This window comes from Falco rusticolus, chromosome 12 (assembly GCF_015220075.1).
Source record: "Falco rusticolus isolate bFalRus1 chromosome 12, bFalRus1.pri, whole genome shotgun sequence".
NCBI classification, from domain to species: Eukaryota; Metazoa; Chordata; class Aves; order Falconiformes; family Falconidae; genus Falco; species Falco rusticolus.
In genome coordinates this window covers 28,424,961-28,446,280 of record NC_051198.1, presented here as the reverse complement: position 1 = coordinate 28,446,280, position 21,320 = coordinate 28,424,961, and the positions used below count along the sequence as shown (strand labels likewise).

At 45.0% G+C, this 21,320-nt stretch overlaps 2 protein-coding genes across 2 annotated transcripts in view; one reads left to right on the top strand and one right to left on the bottom strand.

Moving 5' to 3' along the window:
- Positions 1 to 21,320, bottom strand: part of CAPN14 (calpain 14) — an 89,387-nt gene that overhangs the window by 38,682 nt on the left and 29,385 nt on the right. The gene's annotated exons all lie outside the window — the stretch shown is intronic.
- EHD3 (EH domain containing 3) overlaps positions 1 to 21,320 on the top strand; it is a 31,788-nt gene that overhangs the window by 6,041 nt on the left and 4,427 nt on the right. The window contains exons 2-4 of the mRNA XM_037405132.1: positions 1,344 to 1,520; positions 7,431 to 7,528; positions 20,582 to 20,994. Of these exons, the coding sequence (XP_037261029.1) occupies positions 1,344 to 1,520; positions 7,431 to 7,528; positions 20,582 to 20,994 (688 nt within the window). The remainder of the gene's footprint in view (positions 1 to 1,343; positions 1,521 to 7,430; positions 7,529 to 20,581; positions 20,995 to 21,320) is intronic.

Below are 21,320 nucleotides of genomic sequence, written 5' to 3'. Positions count from 1 at the left end.
GTTAAAATGACGGTGAAAGCAGGAACCCCTAAATAACCACAAGCTCCATGCCAGTGGTCCTATAGTACCTCACATAGGAACTTACCCTCTTTGGTAAGACTCACCTGAGTTAAACACACTGGTCTCAGTCATGAAAAATCCTCAGCCCTTCTCCCATTTTCTTTCTTCCCCATCCCCTGAATCTACTTCTAACATCACAGCAAATCTTTAGTAGGTAGAAAAGATAAATACATACTAGGTCAAAGCAATGGAAGAGGAAATGTCAGCTATCTTCTGGCAACAAGCCACACAGTATTACACTAAATTCCATAACCTGGCAGGCATGTTCCTCATCTAACAGTCAATAGCTTATCACCAGGTCAGGTAGTCTAACACCATCCCATACTGAGAGCTAGACCAGCTCTAGGTACTTTTTGCAAGCCACATGGATGCAGTGGTCTTAGTTTTCAGCAGAGGACCAGCAGGTATGATGACTTCTGCACACACAAGCACAGACCTGACCTCAATGATAGCATTTGGCTCCTTCATGAACCACAGGGAACTGTCCCGTGCATACCATTAACCCACCCTGAATTTGGCAGGGTAAGTCAGAATGTGCTGCCAGAGTCCTATTCAAAGTCCTACAGCCCCATGAGTGCCATTTTTCCCTGGAATTTGCCAGACACTGCCTTTAGAGAGGCTGTCAGGGGCTTAGGAAATAATAAGGGATGCTTACTGTACTATTTAGCTTGATAACAAATATTGGGGTATACTTTGCTACCCACATGCTTAGTGTTCAATATGCTTGAGCAATTTGTAATGCAAACCTGTAGTTGCATTGCAGAAGCATGCAGGAAGGGAGATTTGAGACTTCCACCAATCAAGTACAGGAGAAGTTAGCATTTGAGCAACTGATTTGGACTGGGGGCTAAGCACATTAGTTGGATGAGTCTGCTGAAATGAGCAGCAGTGAAGTAATTGATATTGGCACCAAAGGCCAGTAAGGTTTTGGGATTAACTCTGATTGCAGTGAACTGCTGTTTTTACTTTGCTGTGCTAAATCTGTTCCAAATGTCTTAAGGATTAAAATACACAAAATGATCAAACACCATGAGAATCTCTTCCTAGCAGCTATAATCATCTTGATTTCTTAATCTACCTGAAACAGGAAAGCTTTAAATGTGGAGATCCTGAGTAGAAAAGCTACTATGACATTTATCAAACGATTCAGTGACAATGCTAAAAATAGTCTCAGAAGTATCCATGCTCTTGAGCTTCATAATTACAGTGCAATCTTTGGTACAACTCACTTAGGACTTAGGCAGCTCATGTCTCATGCCCACACCCTGTTTTTTCACCTACAGGTACCTGCTGGAGCAGGATTTCCCAGGGATGAGGATTGGACCAGAGCCTACAACTGACTCCTTTATAGCAGTTATGCAAGGAGATGTGGAAGGAATTGTTCCTGGAAATGCGTTGGTTGTGGATCCCAAAAAACCATTCAGGAAACTCAACGCCTTTGGCAATGCCTTTTTGAACAGGTCAGTACTCAAGAACTTAGTTGCTCTGGAGAATAAAACTAGAACCTAATGAGCAGCATAGCTAGCAATTTAAAGGGATAGAGGCATTACACTATTCTTCCTTTTTTCCAAATTTACATGGTTGATGCAAAACCATTACAGTCCTACCAGGTGCACGTAAGCCACTGAAGAGCAGATTAACAAATCAGATGGGACAAACTTTCATTTTACTTGAACAAACAAAACTACAGCGCAGCCTGTTAAGCTCATCCTGTAGGACTCTAGAGATAAACTTCTATTACACTTTGCTCTCCCTTGCTTTTATATTCCTAGCTTTTTCCATTCTGCAATCAGTTCAGTTCCCTGAAACTACATAGTCCAACCAGATGTAGCCACTGAAGTCAGCAGAGAAGTGGAACTGGCACAAGAATGCACACCTTTGGTTTTTTGCATTTTTAAGCATTGCTTGAATATCCCCCTTGTAACAATACCAGGCCCTCTCCATTCTGATGCCTTACACATATAACTTCAGGTGCAAACTGATGACAACTCTAATGTCTTTACTGTAAAAAAAGAAAATGTAGCAGGGAGTTTGGACAGTGGCTCTGAGACATGAGAAATGTAACCTTTCCAACCCCTAGACCTAGCCCAACCGTAGTGAATTTTGGATCTAGGCCTTGCAGGAAGCTGATAACACACACCCATATCCTAGATGAGCACACACTGTGCTACTACAGGCAGATGGGAACAAACTGTTTGACTACACCCATCATCGACGCCTTCCCTGCTAACACAGTGTGGGAGACATTGCAAACATGGCAGCTGCTCAGCCAAATGACCAGGAAAGCCTGTTTTTTGCTCCCTTTCTAACTTCTGAGCATAGACTATCTATCTTGAGAGTACAGCATCTCCTACCAGTACCGACCATGAGAGTGCTGGTGTGGACTGCAGCAAGACTGGGAAAGGGACCTGCGTGGGGAGAAGCTCGATGAGGGAAGAGGGACCTAGCTGGAGCTGTAGATCCGGGGGCTGTAGATGTAGGGACCAGGTCTTAGATAAGTGATTAATAGAAGGCTAGTCTGTTACTTAACTTGAAATTTAGACAAAATATGTAAATGTCTATAATGAAAAACAAAGAATTTGAAAAACAGAATGTTACAAACAGTTAACAAAACATAGCCTTGGAGGAGGGAATAGACATCATAAAAATGTCAGGCTGGGGCATAACAAGATAAGCTCAAGGAGAACCAAATGGTTAATGAGACCAAACAAAATTACTTGAACTACCTGTAAACTGTCCCAGTTAGCATACTAAAAGATCCATCCTTGAGCAAAGAAAGACCCCTACTAACAAAGCCCCCTCCCCACAGAACATGAGGTGAAAAAAAATAATACTGTACTTTTAAATGGAGAAGAGGCTCATAAGAACCAATGAGAATTGTGTGACTAAACCTAATTGTAAACAATTGTTCAAAATGTATGAAATGTTTTACTATGTGTGAGGAGAGGAGCTAGTTTTTGTGGATTACCAACTAGCTCCCAACTTCATGCAAACTAGAATAAAAAGATCGAAATACCTCAAGTCGGTGTGCGCATCAGTGCTGCACACCAGGTAATGGAACCTGCTTGTGGGACAACCGCGTTGCTACGGTGCAGAGAACCTCACAGTGCCTCAGGGTGACTTGGAAGCAACGTCAGATCATTTCACAGGCTCATCGTTCAAATACCTCAACATGGTCCTGCACCAGAGAGACTTGGAGATGTTTTCAATGTTTTAGAGGGTTCAGAACATCTGCACCTGGCCAACAGTGGGGTCTGCCCACTCCCTACACCAAGGGAGGAAGGTGGTTTGCTCGAAGAAAATAACAGGCCTCATGGCTGTAGATGAAGAGAATATCATTCAGAGCAGCTCTGCTGCTAGCCAGGAACAGCCACAGCTGGCCGCCAGTTCACTGCAGAGGAGAAGCAACATAAGGAGTAAGGAAGCCAGACATGGAGGGCAAAAAAGCAAAGGCTCCTGAACTGGTTGATTGATGTGTCCAGAGTGCAGTTTGTTCCTAACACAGCAAGGAATATGTGTCCATTAGCTTAGTTCACTGCATCATGCTGTGCTCCCGTTACTCTCCTACTACTCTTCCTTGTCCTGTGAGGAAGGAGTCATGCATGTGCCTGTGAGGACAGCAGGGTAGAGGAGCACAGCAGTGATTCAGCAGCAGAAGGGCAGTCCTGCTAGTAATGCAGGGAGTAGCCACAACAGCTAATTAATGCCTTTTCTGCTGACAGATTGAAAGAAAACCACAAGGGGGTAATGATTTCTAAACTGGCAGAGGAAGACATGCTAAGGGGGACTAGATCAGCAGCATGAGCTTCACAGTGCTGGAAATGCAGATGCTAATACCCAGCTAATTAGGAAATTAAGCACATGCAAGAATTGACTCAGAGGGCCAAAAATTTAGCAAATGTAAGTCAGGATGCACTCACTGGACTGGGTTGAGCCACCCACACTTACTCCTGTTGTGGGCCTGGCCTCTTGGCAAGAGAATGCAGAGCTGTCTCTGCTTTCCACAGATCTTGCTGCTGCTATGCGTATGCTGAGGCACTGACCTCAGCTAGGAGGCAGGGAGCAAGAAATCTGTAGAAGGGAAGTAATCTCCAAAAGCCATGCCTCTAAGCTAAGAGAGGGCAAGTCAATTTTACCGGTGGATGGTTAAAGATGATGATTGACAGGGGCATCAGTGGAAAGGAACAGAACAGCGCAAGGCAGTAGCATTCACACCGACCTGCTGGTTGTGGCCCACAGCCCCGTGTCCTGTTGTTGTTCCAAATCTGGGTTCTTCACCCTATGTGCAAGAGCTAATCCACACACAGAACAGAGATGCTTGTTTGTTGCCTATCAGTGCAGAGATGGGTTCTAGGTGGTAAATCCACAAACACAGCACAACTCTTAACACACAGTAAAACATTTTGATTCTTCTTGAGCTTATCTTGTTATTTCTAAGCTTGACTTATTTACAGTATCTATTCCTTCTCCCAAGGCCATGTCTTGTTAACCCATTTGCAAGGGTTGATTAACATCCTCTGTTTTTCAAATTCTTTCTTGGTTTTCATTATAGATATTTACATATTTCTTTCTTAAAGTGAATGATTATTACATCACTGTGGGTGCAGAGCCTGCTGCTCCAGGGGAGCTAAATGGAGGAGCAGGAGTGAGCATCCAGCCTCAACTGGTACTCCTTTCCCGGCAGAGACTAGGATCTGCTGCCTTCCAGGAAGTAAGGGAAGAGTGATACAGTCAGGATTTGGCTGGGAGACAGCAGCTAATTGTGCTGCCCAGAGCCTGTCTCCTCCCTCCCTTCATTCCCCGGAGATGGAACGCCTGCCCATACCTTCCTGGCTAAGGGCAGAGACAGGGCTGAGAGGAGGATAGCAGCTTTGCAGTACCCTGTCTGTTGTCCACCTCTCCTTGCCCCAGGTGGTTCCTGGGTGTTGAGAGGACTTGTTTTCCTCAGTCCAGCTCTGCTGGCAGTACCACAGCTCTGGAAGGATCCCAGCAGAGAGATTACAGGTTGCACCTCGTTATCAGGAGGACTCGTTTGGCACCAGCGACCTGGAGCAAAATCAGGAATCTCAGCCATTACTTTCATATCACATTGGCTTGGTTGTAAGATTCCTTCTACCACCAAAGTCTGTCTTGGGAAACTAAGGTGGAGTTAGTCCTGCTTTTGTTCTGTCAGCAGTGGGAGACATCATGGGTAACAGGTTCTTCCTTCACCCCCATGCTCTGCCTGTAGAGGTAGTGAAAGTCTAGTCTGGCACCATGTTCGTATGGCCCCAGATACAATTAGGTCATGCTCCCTGAGGTCCTGCAGTTCTGCTGGGACAGCAGGAAGGCAGCAACTTTAACAATCTTGCCAACAGAGCCAGAATGCACTCACTCATGCTGGCCTCTGACCTTATATCTGAAATCTCCCGTGGAGTACTTTCCCTAGAGAAGCTGGTGGAAAATCCCCTTGCCTGAGCCATTTAATATTAGACCACAAGGAATGTGTAGTGCTATGACAATGGGAGAGCAAACCTGGGCTGACAGGACAGGGAAATAACATGACCTCCTGAGCCTTTTGTTCTCTGCTGCAGTGCCTGGCACTCAACAGGAGAATCAAGCCAGCTCCCTACTTCTACATGAAGTGTTACACACTCAAAAACGCTCCTTGCTGCCACCTGCAAAGCTGTGGATGTGGGAGAGAGAGACTGTAATATGTGGTCTGAAATAGCTGACAGCTTAGGGAGAGAAGACACTAATCTAACCCATGAGGATTCACTCTTGTTAGAATCACCTCAGAGTCATACAAGTAGAAAAATTGGGGTGAGGTTTTAGCCTGGAGGAGTTCATAAATGCAGGGACTTCAGCAGAACCAGCCACTTGTCAGAGCACTGCAGGGCTCTGCCATGACTGCATCTAATGGCCCTTGTGCCAACCCCCATCCTTTATATGGTTCTGCTTCCTCCCACAGTAACATGTGTTTTTATGCCTGGATGTCACACCACGTTATTAATATGCATATGTACATATACATACACGTATTTATAGCTGCCTGGAATGCCACCACAAAAAGGCTATCCATGAAATGCTAACTGCCAACCATGTCAGTGGATAGGCTTTTACTGTCCTTTGCTGTTACCAGCAACTGAAATAGATGAGCTGCAACCCACTTACGAACAAGTGCAAGTTACTCTTCAGCAGTGATTTGCACAGATACGAGACAGGAACAACTAGCTAAAGAGCAATTACACAGAAATCAAGCTGCAGAGGGGGGAAGAGTGAATTACAAACAATGTAAGTCAACAGTGTCATACTATTGTTAAAAAAGCAGTCATCTTACTAAGATATGACGGGACTGTCATATGTAAGAGGTAAGGAGCAATCCATCCACTGTATTCACCACTGGCAAGGTCACAGCTGGAGTGCCATGTCAGCTTGGGGCATCATGCCTGAAGAAGTATACGGAGCAGTTTGAGAGGACTCAAAGGAAAACCGCAAGGGTCTTCAGGGATTTAGAAATGAGCTGGAAAGGCAGCTAGAGAGAACTGAAAGAGATTGGGGGTGGGGTGGATGGGGATGGGAACACAAACTGTTTTCTTTAAAGGAAAGACTGAGGCAAGACAGGATGACAGTAATATATGTTGTGACAGGAGGGGAAAAATACATCATTTTCCATGTCTACTGTATTTGAGACAAAGGCATTGTAGCATGGGAGGTTCAGAGTAGACATTAAGAAAGCGGTTTTGTTGTAAGGATAATTAAGCAATGGAGTAGACTCCCAGCAAAGGTTGGTGAGTCTACATCGTTAGGGATTTGAAGAACACTTTAGACAAACATCTGATTGATCTGCCTTGAGGCCAGAGGATAGACTAAACCACCTCCTGAGATCTCATGCTGCCTATGCTTTAGGATTTCCATGGTGCAAGAATAGCACACTTTGTCTGTTTAAGAACAGATTTGAAAAAGAATGAATATCTTACAACATTGCTGATTTATTTTTTTTTTAACGAGTTATTTCAGTTCACTTAAGTTCAGGACTCTGCAGGGGAACGCTAAAGTGAAGAAAAACAAATACCACTTCACTCTAAAATCTAAAGAGCAAATGAAGACATTTGGATTTCCACATTTTCATTAATAATTCACAATTTGGGGGTCACATAAAAAAAACCCTGTCATAGGTCATCACTGAGACCCATGTTCCAGAAGCAACAAAATAGTAAGAGAAAGTGCTCAGGTTTAGCTTTTTTCTCATTTCTTTAAATCAGCAGTAGCTCCAAGCTCCAACAGAAGAGTTGTGAGATCAGAGCCTGGCTTGTCCCATACTGCCCGTGATGTTCAGCACATCATAGATACCTTTTTCTTTTATTTCAAACACATTTATTTTCACACAGGTTTGTTTGTGCTCAGCTACCTAATCCCGTGTTAGAGAGCATCAGCGTCATTGATACACCAGGAATCCTTTCTGGAGAAAAACAGAGAATTAGCAGAGGTAAGTCCCAAGTTCAGTTCTCTTCTAAACAACAGCACTGAAAACCAAAGGGACTCTATATAGGAGTTTCACCTCAAGCTGTACAGGATGTGGACGGAAACACTAGTAGGAGCCTCTCAGATGTACAGCACGACTTTGCAAATTGAGTCCAAAGGAATGTGGGTAATCTGCTATAAAGAATTTAAATGGTTTCAGGGAAGGTTGGTGACAAGGTCAGCAGTACCTCCGTCACGGTCAGGTATTTCCCAGGGGAACTGATTTCCATCAGAAAGAGTCAATTAATACCTACCTGCTTTGCAGAAACACTTGCTTCCAGTGACTTACTGATAAGCCATGGGCAAGGCCCCCATTGCAATCAACCTGGTTTCTTTCCAGTTGACCTAGCAGGCTTCTTGTACTGGCCAGGCTCCCTAAACCTAGCATGGGACTGGATTGGGATTAAGAGCCATTGGCACCCAGGTTCCTCATTGCCATGGGGAATCTGGAAATCCTCGGGATGCTAAATGGATCTGATGAATAGCAGAGTCTTTCAGTGACCTTCTGAGTGTCTCGGGCTGGCACTCTGAAGTGGGCAACATCTTGATGCTTTAAACCTAACATCTGTGGTCACTTTCTTACTCTGTAAGAGTTAGTTTCTTGCTGGTTCCTTAGACAAAGTTGGTAGTTTTCCGTCATTTCATTGGAAGAAAGCTAAGAGTAGTAATCACAGCATTCAGGTTTGGAAAGATCAGTTCTCATTCACACTGCCTATTAACAATGCACAATTAAGTTGCAGCAGCACAGGCTCTACCCAAAGTGTTGAGGCCTTTCCCATGTTTCAGTGTTCTGTCCCATAAGATTTCTGATGACTCATGCCTTTCCCACTTTTATAATGCTCCTTTGAATTAAAATTGTTCTTGCAAGTTCTTTTCTCTTAATTGAGCAGCTACCTTGCACAGAGCCAAGTTTGTTTTACTGGGATCTTCCACCACAGGAACCTTAGTTAAAGAAGCACCAATAAAGCTATAAAGGACAGCTAGAGTTAGCTGAAGACTCACATTAAGCTCTTTCACCATGGGTCTCTGCACTACTAAGTGATCATAAATTCCTTCCAGGCAGTCTACAAAAGGTAGCAAGACGCACAAGCCTTCATCATCAGAAGGCTGAAAAACATGCTGTACAAGCATTCCTCCTTTCAGCAGAAAGTGTTTAGAAGTAGAGGTAAACAAAAATATGTATTACATGATGTAAACATTTTTCAGTCAAAAAATGCCACTGAAAGCAACTCAGTTCTCTTGTGGACCTACCACTATGAAGAAAACTTGCTTAGGAGGAAATATTTTTGTTCCCTCATACAATAAAAAAAAAAAAAGCAAGTCAAAATGGACCCATTTCAAATCCCTAAAGAAGTTTCCATAACCCCTTTCCCAAATCTCCTCACCAGTTCAAATCCTGACATATATTGCAAGATTTTCCTATTTTCCAGCTACTTCCAGTACTAAAAATATCCTCCTGCAAAACGTACTGCTCCTCCTTTTGCAAAATTTCTCTTATCAGCTTCCCAGTGAGCCTTGGTGTCCCATTTTACAGCCCTGTCAGCCTGACCTTGGTGCCAGGGAAGGTTATGGAGCAGATCGTCTTGAGTGCCATCCCACGGCAGGTACAGGATGACCAGGGGATCAGGCCCAGCCAGCATGGGTTGATGAAAGGCAGGTCCTGCTTGACTAACCTGATATGCTTCTACGACAAGGTGACCTGCTTAGTGAATGAGGGAAAGGCCGTGGATGTTGTCTGCCTAGGCTTTAGGAAAGCCTTTGACACCATTTCCCACAGCATTTTCCTGGAGAAACGTTGTGGTGCTGGAGTGTGTGCAGAGCAGGGCAGTGAAGCTGGGGAAGGGTCTGGAGCACTAATCTTGTGAGGAGCAACTGAGGGAACTGGGGTTGTTTAGTCTGGAGAAAAGGAGACTGAGGGGAGACCTTATCGCTGTCTACCACTACCTGGAAAGGAGGTTGTAGTGAGGTGGGAGTTGGTCTCTTCTCCCAGATAGCAAGCCATAGGACAAGAGGAGATGGCCTCACGTTATGCCAGGGGAGGTTTAGATTGGATGTGAGGAAAAGTTTCTTCACCAAAAGGGTTGTCAAGCATTGGAACAGGCTGCTCAGGGATGTGGTGGAGTCACTGTCCCTAGAGATATTTAAAAGGCATACAGATGTGGTGCTTAGGGACATGTTCAGTGGTGGACTTGGCAGTGCTAGGGTAACAGTTGGTCTCTGTGATCTTAAAGGTCTTTTCCAATCTAAAGGATTCTGTGATTCCTGCAGCTACTCTGGTAAATGCCAGCAATGCCAGAACACAGTGATGCACAGCTGTACGCTGTTAGGAAGCTCACTGGTGCATTTTGACCCAAGCCAATAACGCCTCCCCAGACATCTGGAAACAGCTAAGGGAATGTTCCTCATAAGCAGAGAAAGCTAAAGGGGAGTCCCGATTCTTTAAGCTATACCTAGTTGTAGAACTGGAGGCCTGTCTCAGCACATGGGGCAAATTCTTCCTGGACAACTTTTCTGCCCTTAGTGCAATTAAGTGCTTATGCATTGGTCCTGTGACTACAGTGTGTGGTCACTCCACCCTTTTGCCAGGAGATGAGAACTCTAGACAGAGCCCAGCCACCTCCTGCTCATCCTGCCATCCCAAGAATTTGCTCTGCTACACCTCTAACCAGACAAGGGGACTGTCACATCCTGGCTGTTGACTGACCTAATGACAGCAGTTAAAAGTACAGGGTAGATGGGATCTCAGTACGTCACCATTTATATCCAGGGCAGCCTGAAACTGGTCACATGGGTTATGTCGGATGGCCTTTCAATAGTTACAGGGCAAGATCCTCATCTGGTTTAGAACAACATAGCTTTGTTGAAGCTGGCAGAACTCCAGCAATTTCTGTCTGCAGGGGATCCAGCCCAGGGAGCAGAAAGAGTCAAAAGAATGCTGGGGTGCTTATGTTTAGGAAGGGCTGCTGCCAGCATTTGCTTGAAGTTATCTCTAGGAAGCTGGTGTTTGAAATGGAGTGCTCACTTCCCAGCTTCCATGGAAGAGGAATAGGAAAAAGTGGAGGCTGGTGCATTTGCTACCAAGCTAAGAAGCCTGCTGCCCTCATTAGCAAGTTGATTTTGGAGGCAGATAGAGCAATAACGTGGTTTCTAGGCAGAAAACAAGACAGTGCTTAAAACTGCTGACACAACAAAATGCCTCTGCCCTTCTATACCTTTCCAGCCTGCTCGGATTTCACTTGGGAATGAAGCAAGACCTGAGGGAGTCTCGCAGAGGTTTCCCAAGAGACACTTAGAAATTTATTCACTGCCGGGAACAGCGGAGCTCCTTACCCTTTGATACTAGTAGGTTTTAAGACCCTCAGACCGGGGTACCTGTGAAGCAGGGTCAGGGAAGGGAGTAGACAGTAAAGCAGCTTTCTGTCATAAGATTGAAGGGAAAAGTAAAAATGCAAAAGATGTGGCAGACTTTCCCAGCCTGCCCATCCCATGAGAAACAGCAGTATTTCTAAAAATAGGAAATTCCTTTCACTGGGAACATCGCAAGTCTGTCTCCTTTCGCATTAGACGTCAAGAGCATTAGTTAATCTACAGTGCCAGCTTAGCAGAATACCATGTATCAAAGCTTAGCAACCCACGAGGGCCACCTTATACCCCTGCATTTCAAGGCAATAGCTGTTGCTGTTACTACATCCATGTTTCAAGTAGCAGGAGTGAGGAAATGGAGTTTAAAGGAATGATTCAGGGGCCAAGACCAGGTTCTGAAGCTTTGCATTTGTCTGAACTCAACTCTGAATTAAATTCACTGCCTTGTTGCTGTTGGAAAGACTAACATGACAGATAACTCAGTCCCTTCCCCGATGAGCCAGTGTGCAGAAGCACCAGTGTTACTGCAGTCAGCCTTGTGTAGCCAGCAGCAGGGCTTTGCAAGTGGGTAGAAAACTTTCCTCCAGGGAATGCTGTGTCGTCCTGAGAAATGGAGTACTGTGCTGGCTCTCTTCCAGGACACCAGTACATGATCCTAAGAGCCACCTTCCCCCCACAGAGCAGCCCATGAAGTTTCCCAGTAGCAGACCAACAAGTTTAGGCCTGTCAAGCAGTTGAGGGTGATGCAGTCTGTCATAGCTGAAGTCCACGTCCCCTTGGCATGCAGTGAGATCACCAGCACTGACACAGCTGCTGCACTCAGGCTCTAGTAAAACATGTAGCCAAGGAGCTGCCTGCAGTACTTTTGTCCTGCTGAGCTCCTGTGACTTCATGGTGGGCACCCATGGTGTCACAGGTATGGTAGCTAGACCCCTAGGATATACAGGTTTCATTTACAGGCCTGGGAAGTTCCCAGGATGTCATGGCCCAAAGCATCCTGCCCTTCACTCTTCTGAATGGTCCTTGCCTGGAGAACAGCCATTTCTTCTCTGGTCTTAGATCCATGCCCTCTTATGTGACAATGTCCACATGCCCCTCACACTGTGTCCTTCTGTTTTTTTATTGTTTCCAGCTAAGCCTGAGGCAACAGCAGGCTGCAGAGGTGCCCATAGGGGAGATATTTGTACCAAAGTAGCACAGTCTTGGCTGCTTTGACAATTTGATAGTAATACAGATGCTATCCATTTGCAAAACACTGTTCTAGTGTCACATAATGAGCCCAGGCCACCCTGCTGGGAGGGAGGATGAGAAAGGGATGACTGTACTGAAATAAATGAGGATGAAGGGAATGACCACGGGTCAGGTCATGCAGTACAGCAGAGCCAGGGCAGGAGTTAGGAATTCCTCATAATTCATCATCTTGTGCAGCCTGCCACACTAATTGAGCCACCTGGTAACAGCAGCTCATACACTTGAGTCGCAGGGCCATCCCTGGGGGCTGCGCATTACATGCTCCACTAACCATCCGTCTCAACCTACACATGCCCTGAGCTAAGCAGATCCAAGTCTGCCAAGTTGGGTGATGCCCTGGACAAGCTGTGTTTGATCCCTGTTTCAGGGTAGTACTTCCTGAGTATGTCGTGAACACTTACTTCATCTTCACCCTATATATGTCACCTCCTCCCTTTACTGTGTTAGCAGTGAGCACAAGGGCCTACCCAGGAGGACTGGCAGCATCATTCCCCGTTGGCTTTCTTTCCAGTACACACTATTCCAGCCTTTTTCCAGCCTTCCACCCAGTTCCATTCTGCTGGCTGCAGTGCAGCCCAGGTTTCCCGTAGCCAAGGGAAAAAAAAAAAAAAAAAAAAAATCAAAACCAAACCATACACACACACACTAGCCTTACAGTGTCTCCTGGGAAGGAAAAATTCCCAAATGACCAGCAGCTTCAGCACCAAGGATATTTAGTCACTCAGCAGCCTGACAGTAAGAAAAATGCTAATGGCAACAGTATTAGGCGGTGCAGAGCTCTCAGACTGACTGTGTCTCAAATAGCCATGCTTGCAAGGGAAAGGCAAACACCAAGGGAATTGATGTTCTCCCACTTCACGCAACATATTTAGGGTACAATGGCAACAAGAAAATATTTTTCCCAAAGAGTTTTGTCACGTGTGCTAGTAACAGCATGATACACAACTGAAAGCATCCACCCCGAAAGCCTCTAAAAGGGAGGCATTTCAAATATTTGCTATAATACTCCCTGCTGGTGATGTTTGCTTATATTTTGTATTTCACTCTGCCTGGGAGGGTGAAAGTGCACTGTGTAGTTTTGACTTCCCAGTTCACCTCCATTGCTGCAGTGCAGTAGCTGCTCTGCCAACTTGCCTGATTTTATCACAATCTGACAAACACATAGTGTTGCACTGAAAGGCTCAGCTCCTACAGTCACAGTTCTGCGCTTCCTCTAAGAGCAATGCAAAAATGAGGGGAAAATCTGCACAGCTGTAATCCCTTTTATTCATAGGAATATGCGAAGCCACGAGCCTAACTCTTCTGACCTGAAAGCAGGATGCAGACAACAGCTTAAGATTATATTTGGGTTTGGGGAAAACCAAACCATGATTTTGTTCAGGGAGGGGGGTGGAGGGGCTGTCTCCATGATTTAATTTGGAAATACTGCTATATTTTGCACTTCCAGAACTGGAAGAGAAAAAAAAGAATGCAAAAGAACTGAGATTAAATAGTTGCACAGATAGAAAGGGCTGCACTTTTTTTTTTTTTTAATTCCTGTTTAACATATAATAAGCACTTAATTTGTGTTACCAAACAAGTCTGATTTTTAGAACAGCTGTTCAGTTTGTCCATTTTATTGTGCACTGTGCACTCCAAAAATATCTTAAGTATCTATTTCATCAAGGAAAGATAGTTGTGCCCATCACTATCTCATCAATTTGCATTATTTATGCCCATCATGTATTCTTTCAGCATCCTGAGTAACAGTGGAGGATGACTGTGTTTCCTGGTCACTGGCAGCAGCTATCAGTTACTGATGGCCAGGTTTTCAAACACGATTTCTCCCCAGGCTTAAACTATGTGTACTGGGAGAATTTAGTTTGTGTTTGGACACTATGGTAAAGAAACTTCCTTGGAATTACAGCTATGCCTCAGCACTGCTGTGCACTGACCTCTCCGGAAAACTTGGCCTATATTCAGATGCCTTCTGAGGTCTCGAAATCTGGCTAGGAACTGTTTTCAGGATTGGCCTGAGTACGAAGAAACACTCGATCCATCTGTCACAAATGACAAAGACGTAAATATGTAAAGGGTAGAGGGGACAAGTTCTGCTGTGCGTACATAGAAGCTAAACAGGCTGTTATAGGGAAACTTTGCTCTGGGCAATGCTGTCATCAGTTTCGCTCCACCTGATTTGAATATGCCAAGTGAGGTTTCACACAATTTCCACTGACATAAAGCAAGGGCCCTGTAAGGCTCCCAGTCTTCCCAACCCTGAAACCCTTGCAGTAAACAACATGAAAGCAAAAGGCCAGTCTGCCACTCCAGGTACTGGTTAATGTAAATGTTAGCATTAGAAGTCCGACACCCATCTTTCCTAGTGGAGAACGCAGATTTGCTGTGCTTTGAGTCCTTTTGCCTTTGCTTTGGAAACCTTTAAGTCTCCAAAACATACGTAATGTTTCCATTAGTTCCTGGTACTGAGGAGGAAGAAATGCAGAGCACTGGCTGGGGGATGTAGCTCCTAGTGCTGTGAATCAGCAGCTCCAGGACAGAGTGCTGCTTTGGATATAGGCAAAGGCAAAAGTGATTGGCAAGCCGAGACCTGCTCTAGAAATTATGACCTGTAACACTCATAGAAATCTTTTCATCATGAGGGACTTCTGTCTACTTCCCAACACACCCACAGACATACATTACAGGAATCTCTTTATATCCCTTTGGAAGGCAGCCACTTCCAGAGAGGAGTATGGCAGCTTTTTACAAAGCTGGTTTATGACGAGCTGCAATGTATATCCAATACCCATCCTTCGCTTTTCATCTTCCCTTCTGTCCTTTCCTTGCTGGCACCGCCAGCTCCTCACCTTGAGAGAAACTTGCCCAAATTACTGTTCCTCCACCCAGTCCCAGCTGTTTCATCTCTCATATTCTTCCCAGCACCCTCATCTCTGCACTGTGCCATCCCTCCCTGGGTCTCACAACAGGCACCCACCCTCCTTCCCACTCTGTGTGTCCTTAAAGAGATGTATCGCTTCCCCCTCCCTTCCTCCCCGCATTTTCTTCTTCTGACCATTGTGTCACCTTCCTTCTTTGCTTACAGCCATCTGTCACGCTCAGGTAACACCTGCCCCTCCTGGCACATTCTCCCCCTCCAGTGTGGGCTGCCTGCTTGTTTTGCCATGACATAGTCCTCTTCCCTGGACTTTGAAGGGCTTTCAGGCAGGGTATCACTGTGACCAGTTAGACTAAGCCTCCCAAACCCCTCTTAATCAATTTAAAAATACAGATCAAGTAATTAGCTCCCCGGAATAGCATTTGTTTCATCTCCAAGAGCTGCTTTTTCTCTAGGTAGTCAGTGTTCACTATGCCAACCAACCCATCTTCTGATGCTGTCCTCAGACACACAAAACCAATCTATCCGTTGACAAATAGGGACACAACCATAAAACTCAGCTCTATAGTGGGCCATGATCTAGTGAATTTTCAGTCACTGGATAAACAGCAGCTTTAGAAGGATGAGAAGGGAGCTCCCAGTGACTAAAATTCAGCAGGAAAGAGGTGTATTGCTAAAAGCAGTAGTGACAGCAAGCTGTGAGATACCTGGTGCAAAGCAGCAGCTTTAGGTTTTTCAGTATTTCATGATCTTACTATTCCCATTCCATCCCCCCATGGCTGTGGCCATGGTTCCACAAGACAGGAAATCCAGTAGCGTGTTTACTATCAGACAAAAAAAACCCCAACCAACCAGTCTAGCTACACAGTTAGAAATGCTGAACCAATACATGCACACTCATTGCTGGTTTAAATTGGCTTAAAAATGTTACAGCCAGGCAGATTTTCTGCTGGGTCAGGTATCATCCTCCTTCCCCCAGTCAGCATAAAGACTGTATCATGCCTGGTCTGACTTGACAGAAATGTAATTGCATCATCCTGCTAGATCTTAGTGAAATGCATGCTGCCAGGTATTCCAGTAGTGCACAGACAAGTATTCATTAAGCCAGTCTGCCTTATGGAGTCTAGGTGGCAGGGTGTCTGAAAGATCATTTTCTCTGTAGACTGGATCCACTGACAGTTCTGCTGACTTGTCAGCTTTGTGCTAAATCTGTTGAGTCCTTTTCAGTCAGAAGGAAATCTGTCCCATGAAAAAATGTCCGATTGAACAAAATTATTATCATGTTCATCTTGTCCTTCTAGTACTGTATGGTTAGGATTAATTTTCTATTCGTGTTCACCTTATCTGGAGGTTGTGAAAGAAGCTGCATCAGTGATACTAGAGAATGTTTAAATATGCATCGTATTTTTCAACAGAAATGCAAGTGTAACCACAAACAGACAGGAATTACTGAACAGAAAATTCTCCCCTCTACATTTCTGTCTGAACATCCCTGTAATAATGGGTTTGTATTTGTGCAGCTTTGGCAAGCAGATGGCTTCCCAAATGCCCTGTAACTTCATAATAAAGCTGTGCTATGTTATGTGGATAGCTTCACCCATCACTGAAACACTGCCAAATCAGAGATAGTAACTGGCTGCTTTTGTGAGAGGCCTTAGCAACACTCTACAACACGGAGAGAGGGTGTAAAGAGACTTAACTCGTTTAGAGTGGAACTTCAAAAACTCCTAATTTGTCTCTGGATCAAGATCAGTTCTTGGTCTAAGCTCACACACTGATAAACTGCCAGAAGAGTCAGGCCCCATGCCTCTGTGAAATACAAAAGGGGCAGGGAGGAGAGATCGAAGTGAGGCTATAATGCTTAGATTTAGTTACAGAATGAGCTTCATATGTTTTCAGGTATTGAGCACCTCCAGTGCTAGCTGGAGTCAGGCAAAATGTCCTGAGTTCTCTATGCTATTGAAGAGTCCTCCAGAAATGAAAGCTCTGAAATAAACATTAAAACATGAATTTAAGACCTTTATTTAAGACCTAATTTAAACAGCTTTATTAATGGCTTGCCATTAGGGTTTTACATTGTTACCCTGCTATCCAAATGTTTTAACAGTCTATTCTTTTATATGCTAAAAGCAAAACTGGAGTGTCAACCCTATGAATCATCTATGTAGCAATTCTCTAAGTACTTATCTGATGGAGAAAACACCATCACAGTCAGTGACTCCAAGCAGAGAGCTGTCAACAGACAACCTGCCCACCTGCCCTTTCCACATGTCATGCTACACGGTAAGGAACACTTGTACCACTCACGATAGTTTTCCTCTGAAGTGTTTTGTCACTTAAGATCAAAATACATATGCTTTCACCTTGGTTTTCCTGCCAAATACCTCCATACAGGAGAATGCAGGTGCAACGAGCACTTGTTAGAACTGCAGAGAGAGAGATTGATTTCTTGCTTAGGTCTCCCACATTCCCTAAGCACCAAAGCAAGCAGGACGTACAAGAGGAATGTGTAGGTTGGGCTTTTGTCCCAGCATGGGATGCAGATGAGTCCATGCTGATGTGACTGCTCTGAAACATCGCCAAGTGTTACTCCCCAGGGCTTTGTTCTGTTTAATAGAGGTATGTAGGAGACCACTGTCAGAAGATTGTCTCCAAACAAACAAAGAAGCTGGGAAAGAAAGTCTGCTAATCAATCTAGACATTTAATGAAGTCCACAGGGGCATTCAAGACTCTGTGTATTACTGTAGCAGCTGGGAACATACAAAAGGTCTGAGCAGATATTAATTCCCTTTCGTTGGGTAAAGCAACATTTTGGTTTGTGAATAGGAAAGAGAGGCTCACAGAGCAGATACTCTGGAAGTGCTACTGTGGATCCAGGCTTGATGCATGGTAAAAGTCAGAGCTAAGCACCTAAAGATACTTTTGGACAAACCCTGAGACCCAGACAGATCAAAGGGCTAAGGGCAGTCTCCCAAGTCCTCAGCTAATACCGAAACTCCAATGTCACCTTTTTTTTTTTTTTTCTTACCTAAATAATAAGTCCCCACTTCCACTGAATCACTAAAAAGTGGGGTGATTGTCAGGTGCAGACACTCCACACCTCATCCCAGCTGCTGTTAACAACAGAGAGCCTAACAGTGGCTGTTCCTCTGCTGTCAGAAGGAAACCACTCACGTGATCTGTGGCAGGACATCACTGTAGCATTACAAGGCGCCCTAGAGAGAATAACTCTGTTTCCCTCTTGATTCACACACACACACACACACACACCCCCAAGAAAAAGGTTGAAAATGGTAGTCATGGTGCAATTCAAACATGTGCCAGCTCAACAAGAAAGCATCCCAGTCAATGAGATTGACAAGATTAAATGCACAAACATCTCCACAACAATTGAGATGCCCTGACTCATTGCTTCCATGGTGAAAAAGCAAACTGTGTAGCTCTGTGTATGAAGAATAAACTATCCTGCCATGCTGGATGACTTTCAGTACAGCCCAGGCAGAACAAAACATTAGGTGTGGGTGTGCATGCCATGGGGGGTCCCCACTTGCAAATTCATTGATCTGCTTGCAGAAGGACAGCTTGCAGCCTGAACCCAGTCCAAGTGAAATGAGGTGCTGGCATTGACTTTGCCCTGCTGCCGCTGCCTCCTAGCACAATTTGGGAACGAGTCAGCATGCGTAGCTTTACAGCAGATAACAGGGGCAAGCTCCATACAGTGAGAACATCTAATGTTAAAAGGCTACTATTATCTGAAAGCAAGCAGGACCAAGTTTATTTTGGTTGTAAGAGGGTCTGACTCATGATTGTTGCTGAGGTGAGGCCAGGCAAGATATACAGATATCAATGTAATATATTGAATGCTCAGCAGGCAATACTAATTCTGAATTCTCTGAAGTTCTCGGCATCAAACATAGCTGAGCAAAGAGACAGGGCCCAGCATTACCTGCTGCTGCTAGGGAAGGCACCAGTGTCCTAAGCGAGCAGAAGGCCGCTGGTAGGACAAACATCTATCGTTTCCATCTACAGTGTCTGTAGATCCCATGAAAGAGAGCAGGGCAAGCTGTCCTCATCCAAGAGTGCTCCCCTCTCCTACCCTTTTCTTGTAAGGAGCAAACTATAACTGACTGAAACAAAACACTACCAAGTAATAATACCTTGCAGTTGTATAAAAGTTCTCACTGGAAAATAGTTAATACCAATTTATCCTGCTGAAGAGAAAGTTCACGTAGGCTTTACTACTGACTTGAGAGCCAGCATTTCACCCCAGTTTGCTTAATCACAAGGGAGAAAAGACCATTGGTAAGTCAAGATCAGAGCTTAGTCATCCTCCCTTTTGTCATTCTGCTCTAAAGACTAGGATGTACTGGTTGCCTTCTAGGTTTTGGAGAGGGCAGAAAGAAAAAAAAAAAAAAAAGAAAATGGAGGTGGGGGGGGGCACTGAACTAATAATTATCGTACATTTATTCATGAAAGCCAAGATTAAAATAGTATGTTAAATTATTTGAATGCAAATAGCTTATGCTCTGTCCAGAACGCTCCTAACAGTGGAGCACTCTGGCAACACAGATAACCTCAAGTGTTGCACAACATAAGAGAGCAATCTGACAGAGCAGAGGGAGAGCACAAGTCTCTCAGTGAGGCTTTGAAGAAGGTGAAAACGCACTACAGAGCTAGGAAAGAAGGTCATTTTGTTGCTGTCATTACTGTTGTTTTAAAAACATCTCCACACACTATTTATCACGCCCTATATTGCCTAGAGATGAACCCAAGCCTAACCCTGCGCAGCCGTTATCCTTGGTTCTGAGGCATAGGAAATTTGAACCCGCTGTTCGCAGCTTGAGTCCACCTCTGGTGTTCACAGCAATGCTGCCTTCTAAGCGTCAAGGGCTCAGCAAAGTAAACACAAGTCATTTTGCTTCGTACACATGCAGCAGGTATGACAGGACAATCGCTCAGGTAAGGCAGGTTATTTGCATCCTGGGTTTTGAATTGGATGGGACAGAGTTAGTCTCGCACAACCAAACAAGACCTGAGAGTTATGACGCAGTAGAGATATGCATCTCAAACCAGTCTGGGTGCAAGTACTGCAATTATCCAGCTTTCTGCAGCCTTTTGTAGGCTATGCTGATGGCCAGCAATCCAGAAACTAGACTGCCTCTGTTGCCACATGCAAGGCTTCTGCAGCAGCTGCTTAAATATGGCCATTTTCTCCTTATATACATTTGAATGAAGCGTCTGTATCACAAATTTAAGACTTCTTTGAGTGATCTCTTAATGCAGAGAAGATGAGAGCTATCCTTAACTGCGCGCATCTTGGGCATTTCAGTGTGAGGATCAGTGCCTCATCTCCACCTTCTTTGGGACAAAGAATGATGTTTCATGTTTCCTTTACCAAGCTACCTGATCTACTGGGGAAGCTTCCTCGTTGCAAGCTTATCCTCAGGTGGCATAGGCCAGGTACAGCAGGGAGGCTTCCCTACTCCTATGCATGTACATCTCTGTTTTTCCTCTACCCCCCCTCACAGGTTATGACTTCGCTGCTGTACTGGAGTGGTTTGCAGAGCGGGTTGACCGCATCATTCTCCTTTTTGACGCACACAAGCTGGACATCTCTGATGAGTTCTCTGAGGTCATCAAGGCCCTGAAGAACCACGAGGACAAGATGAGAGTTGTCCTCAACAAGGCCGACCAGATAGAGACTCAACAGCTGATGCGGGTGTACGGTGCCCTCATGTGGTCCCTAGGAAAGATTGTCAACACTCCTGAGGTCATCAGGGTTTACATTGGCTCCTTCTGGTCCCATCCATTGCTCATCCCCGACAACCGCAAGTTGTTTGAGGCAGAGGAGCAGGACCTGTTCAGGGATATCCAGAGCCTGCCCCGCAACGCAGCCCTGAGGAAGCTGAATGATCTCATCAAGCGAGCACGGCTGGCCAAGGTGGGTGTTGGCATAGAAACCCTCAAGCATTCAGTTCGGGCTGTCTGCAGTATGTAGGCTATGGGGAAGTGGTTTGGGCCGGTTCGACGTGCAAAGCTCATGGATCCTGCTGTTTCCAGCCCATTTCACTCAGGCCTAGGCACTTCAGGGCAGAAAGCATCTCCTTTGCTTGGCGCGTAAGCCTGACAGGCCAGAGCAAGGAAGATAGCCACAGATCTGTATCTAGCAGGTAGCACTTGAAGGGATCTGAAAGCAGTTGCTCTAACTGATTTAGGACCAATTCAGTATGTCAGAATCACATACCAAGGGAATTGGTAAGCTCCAGG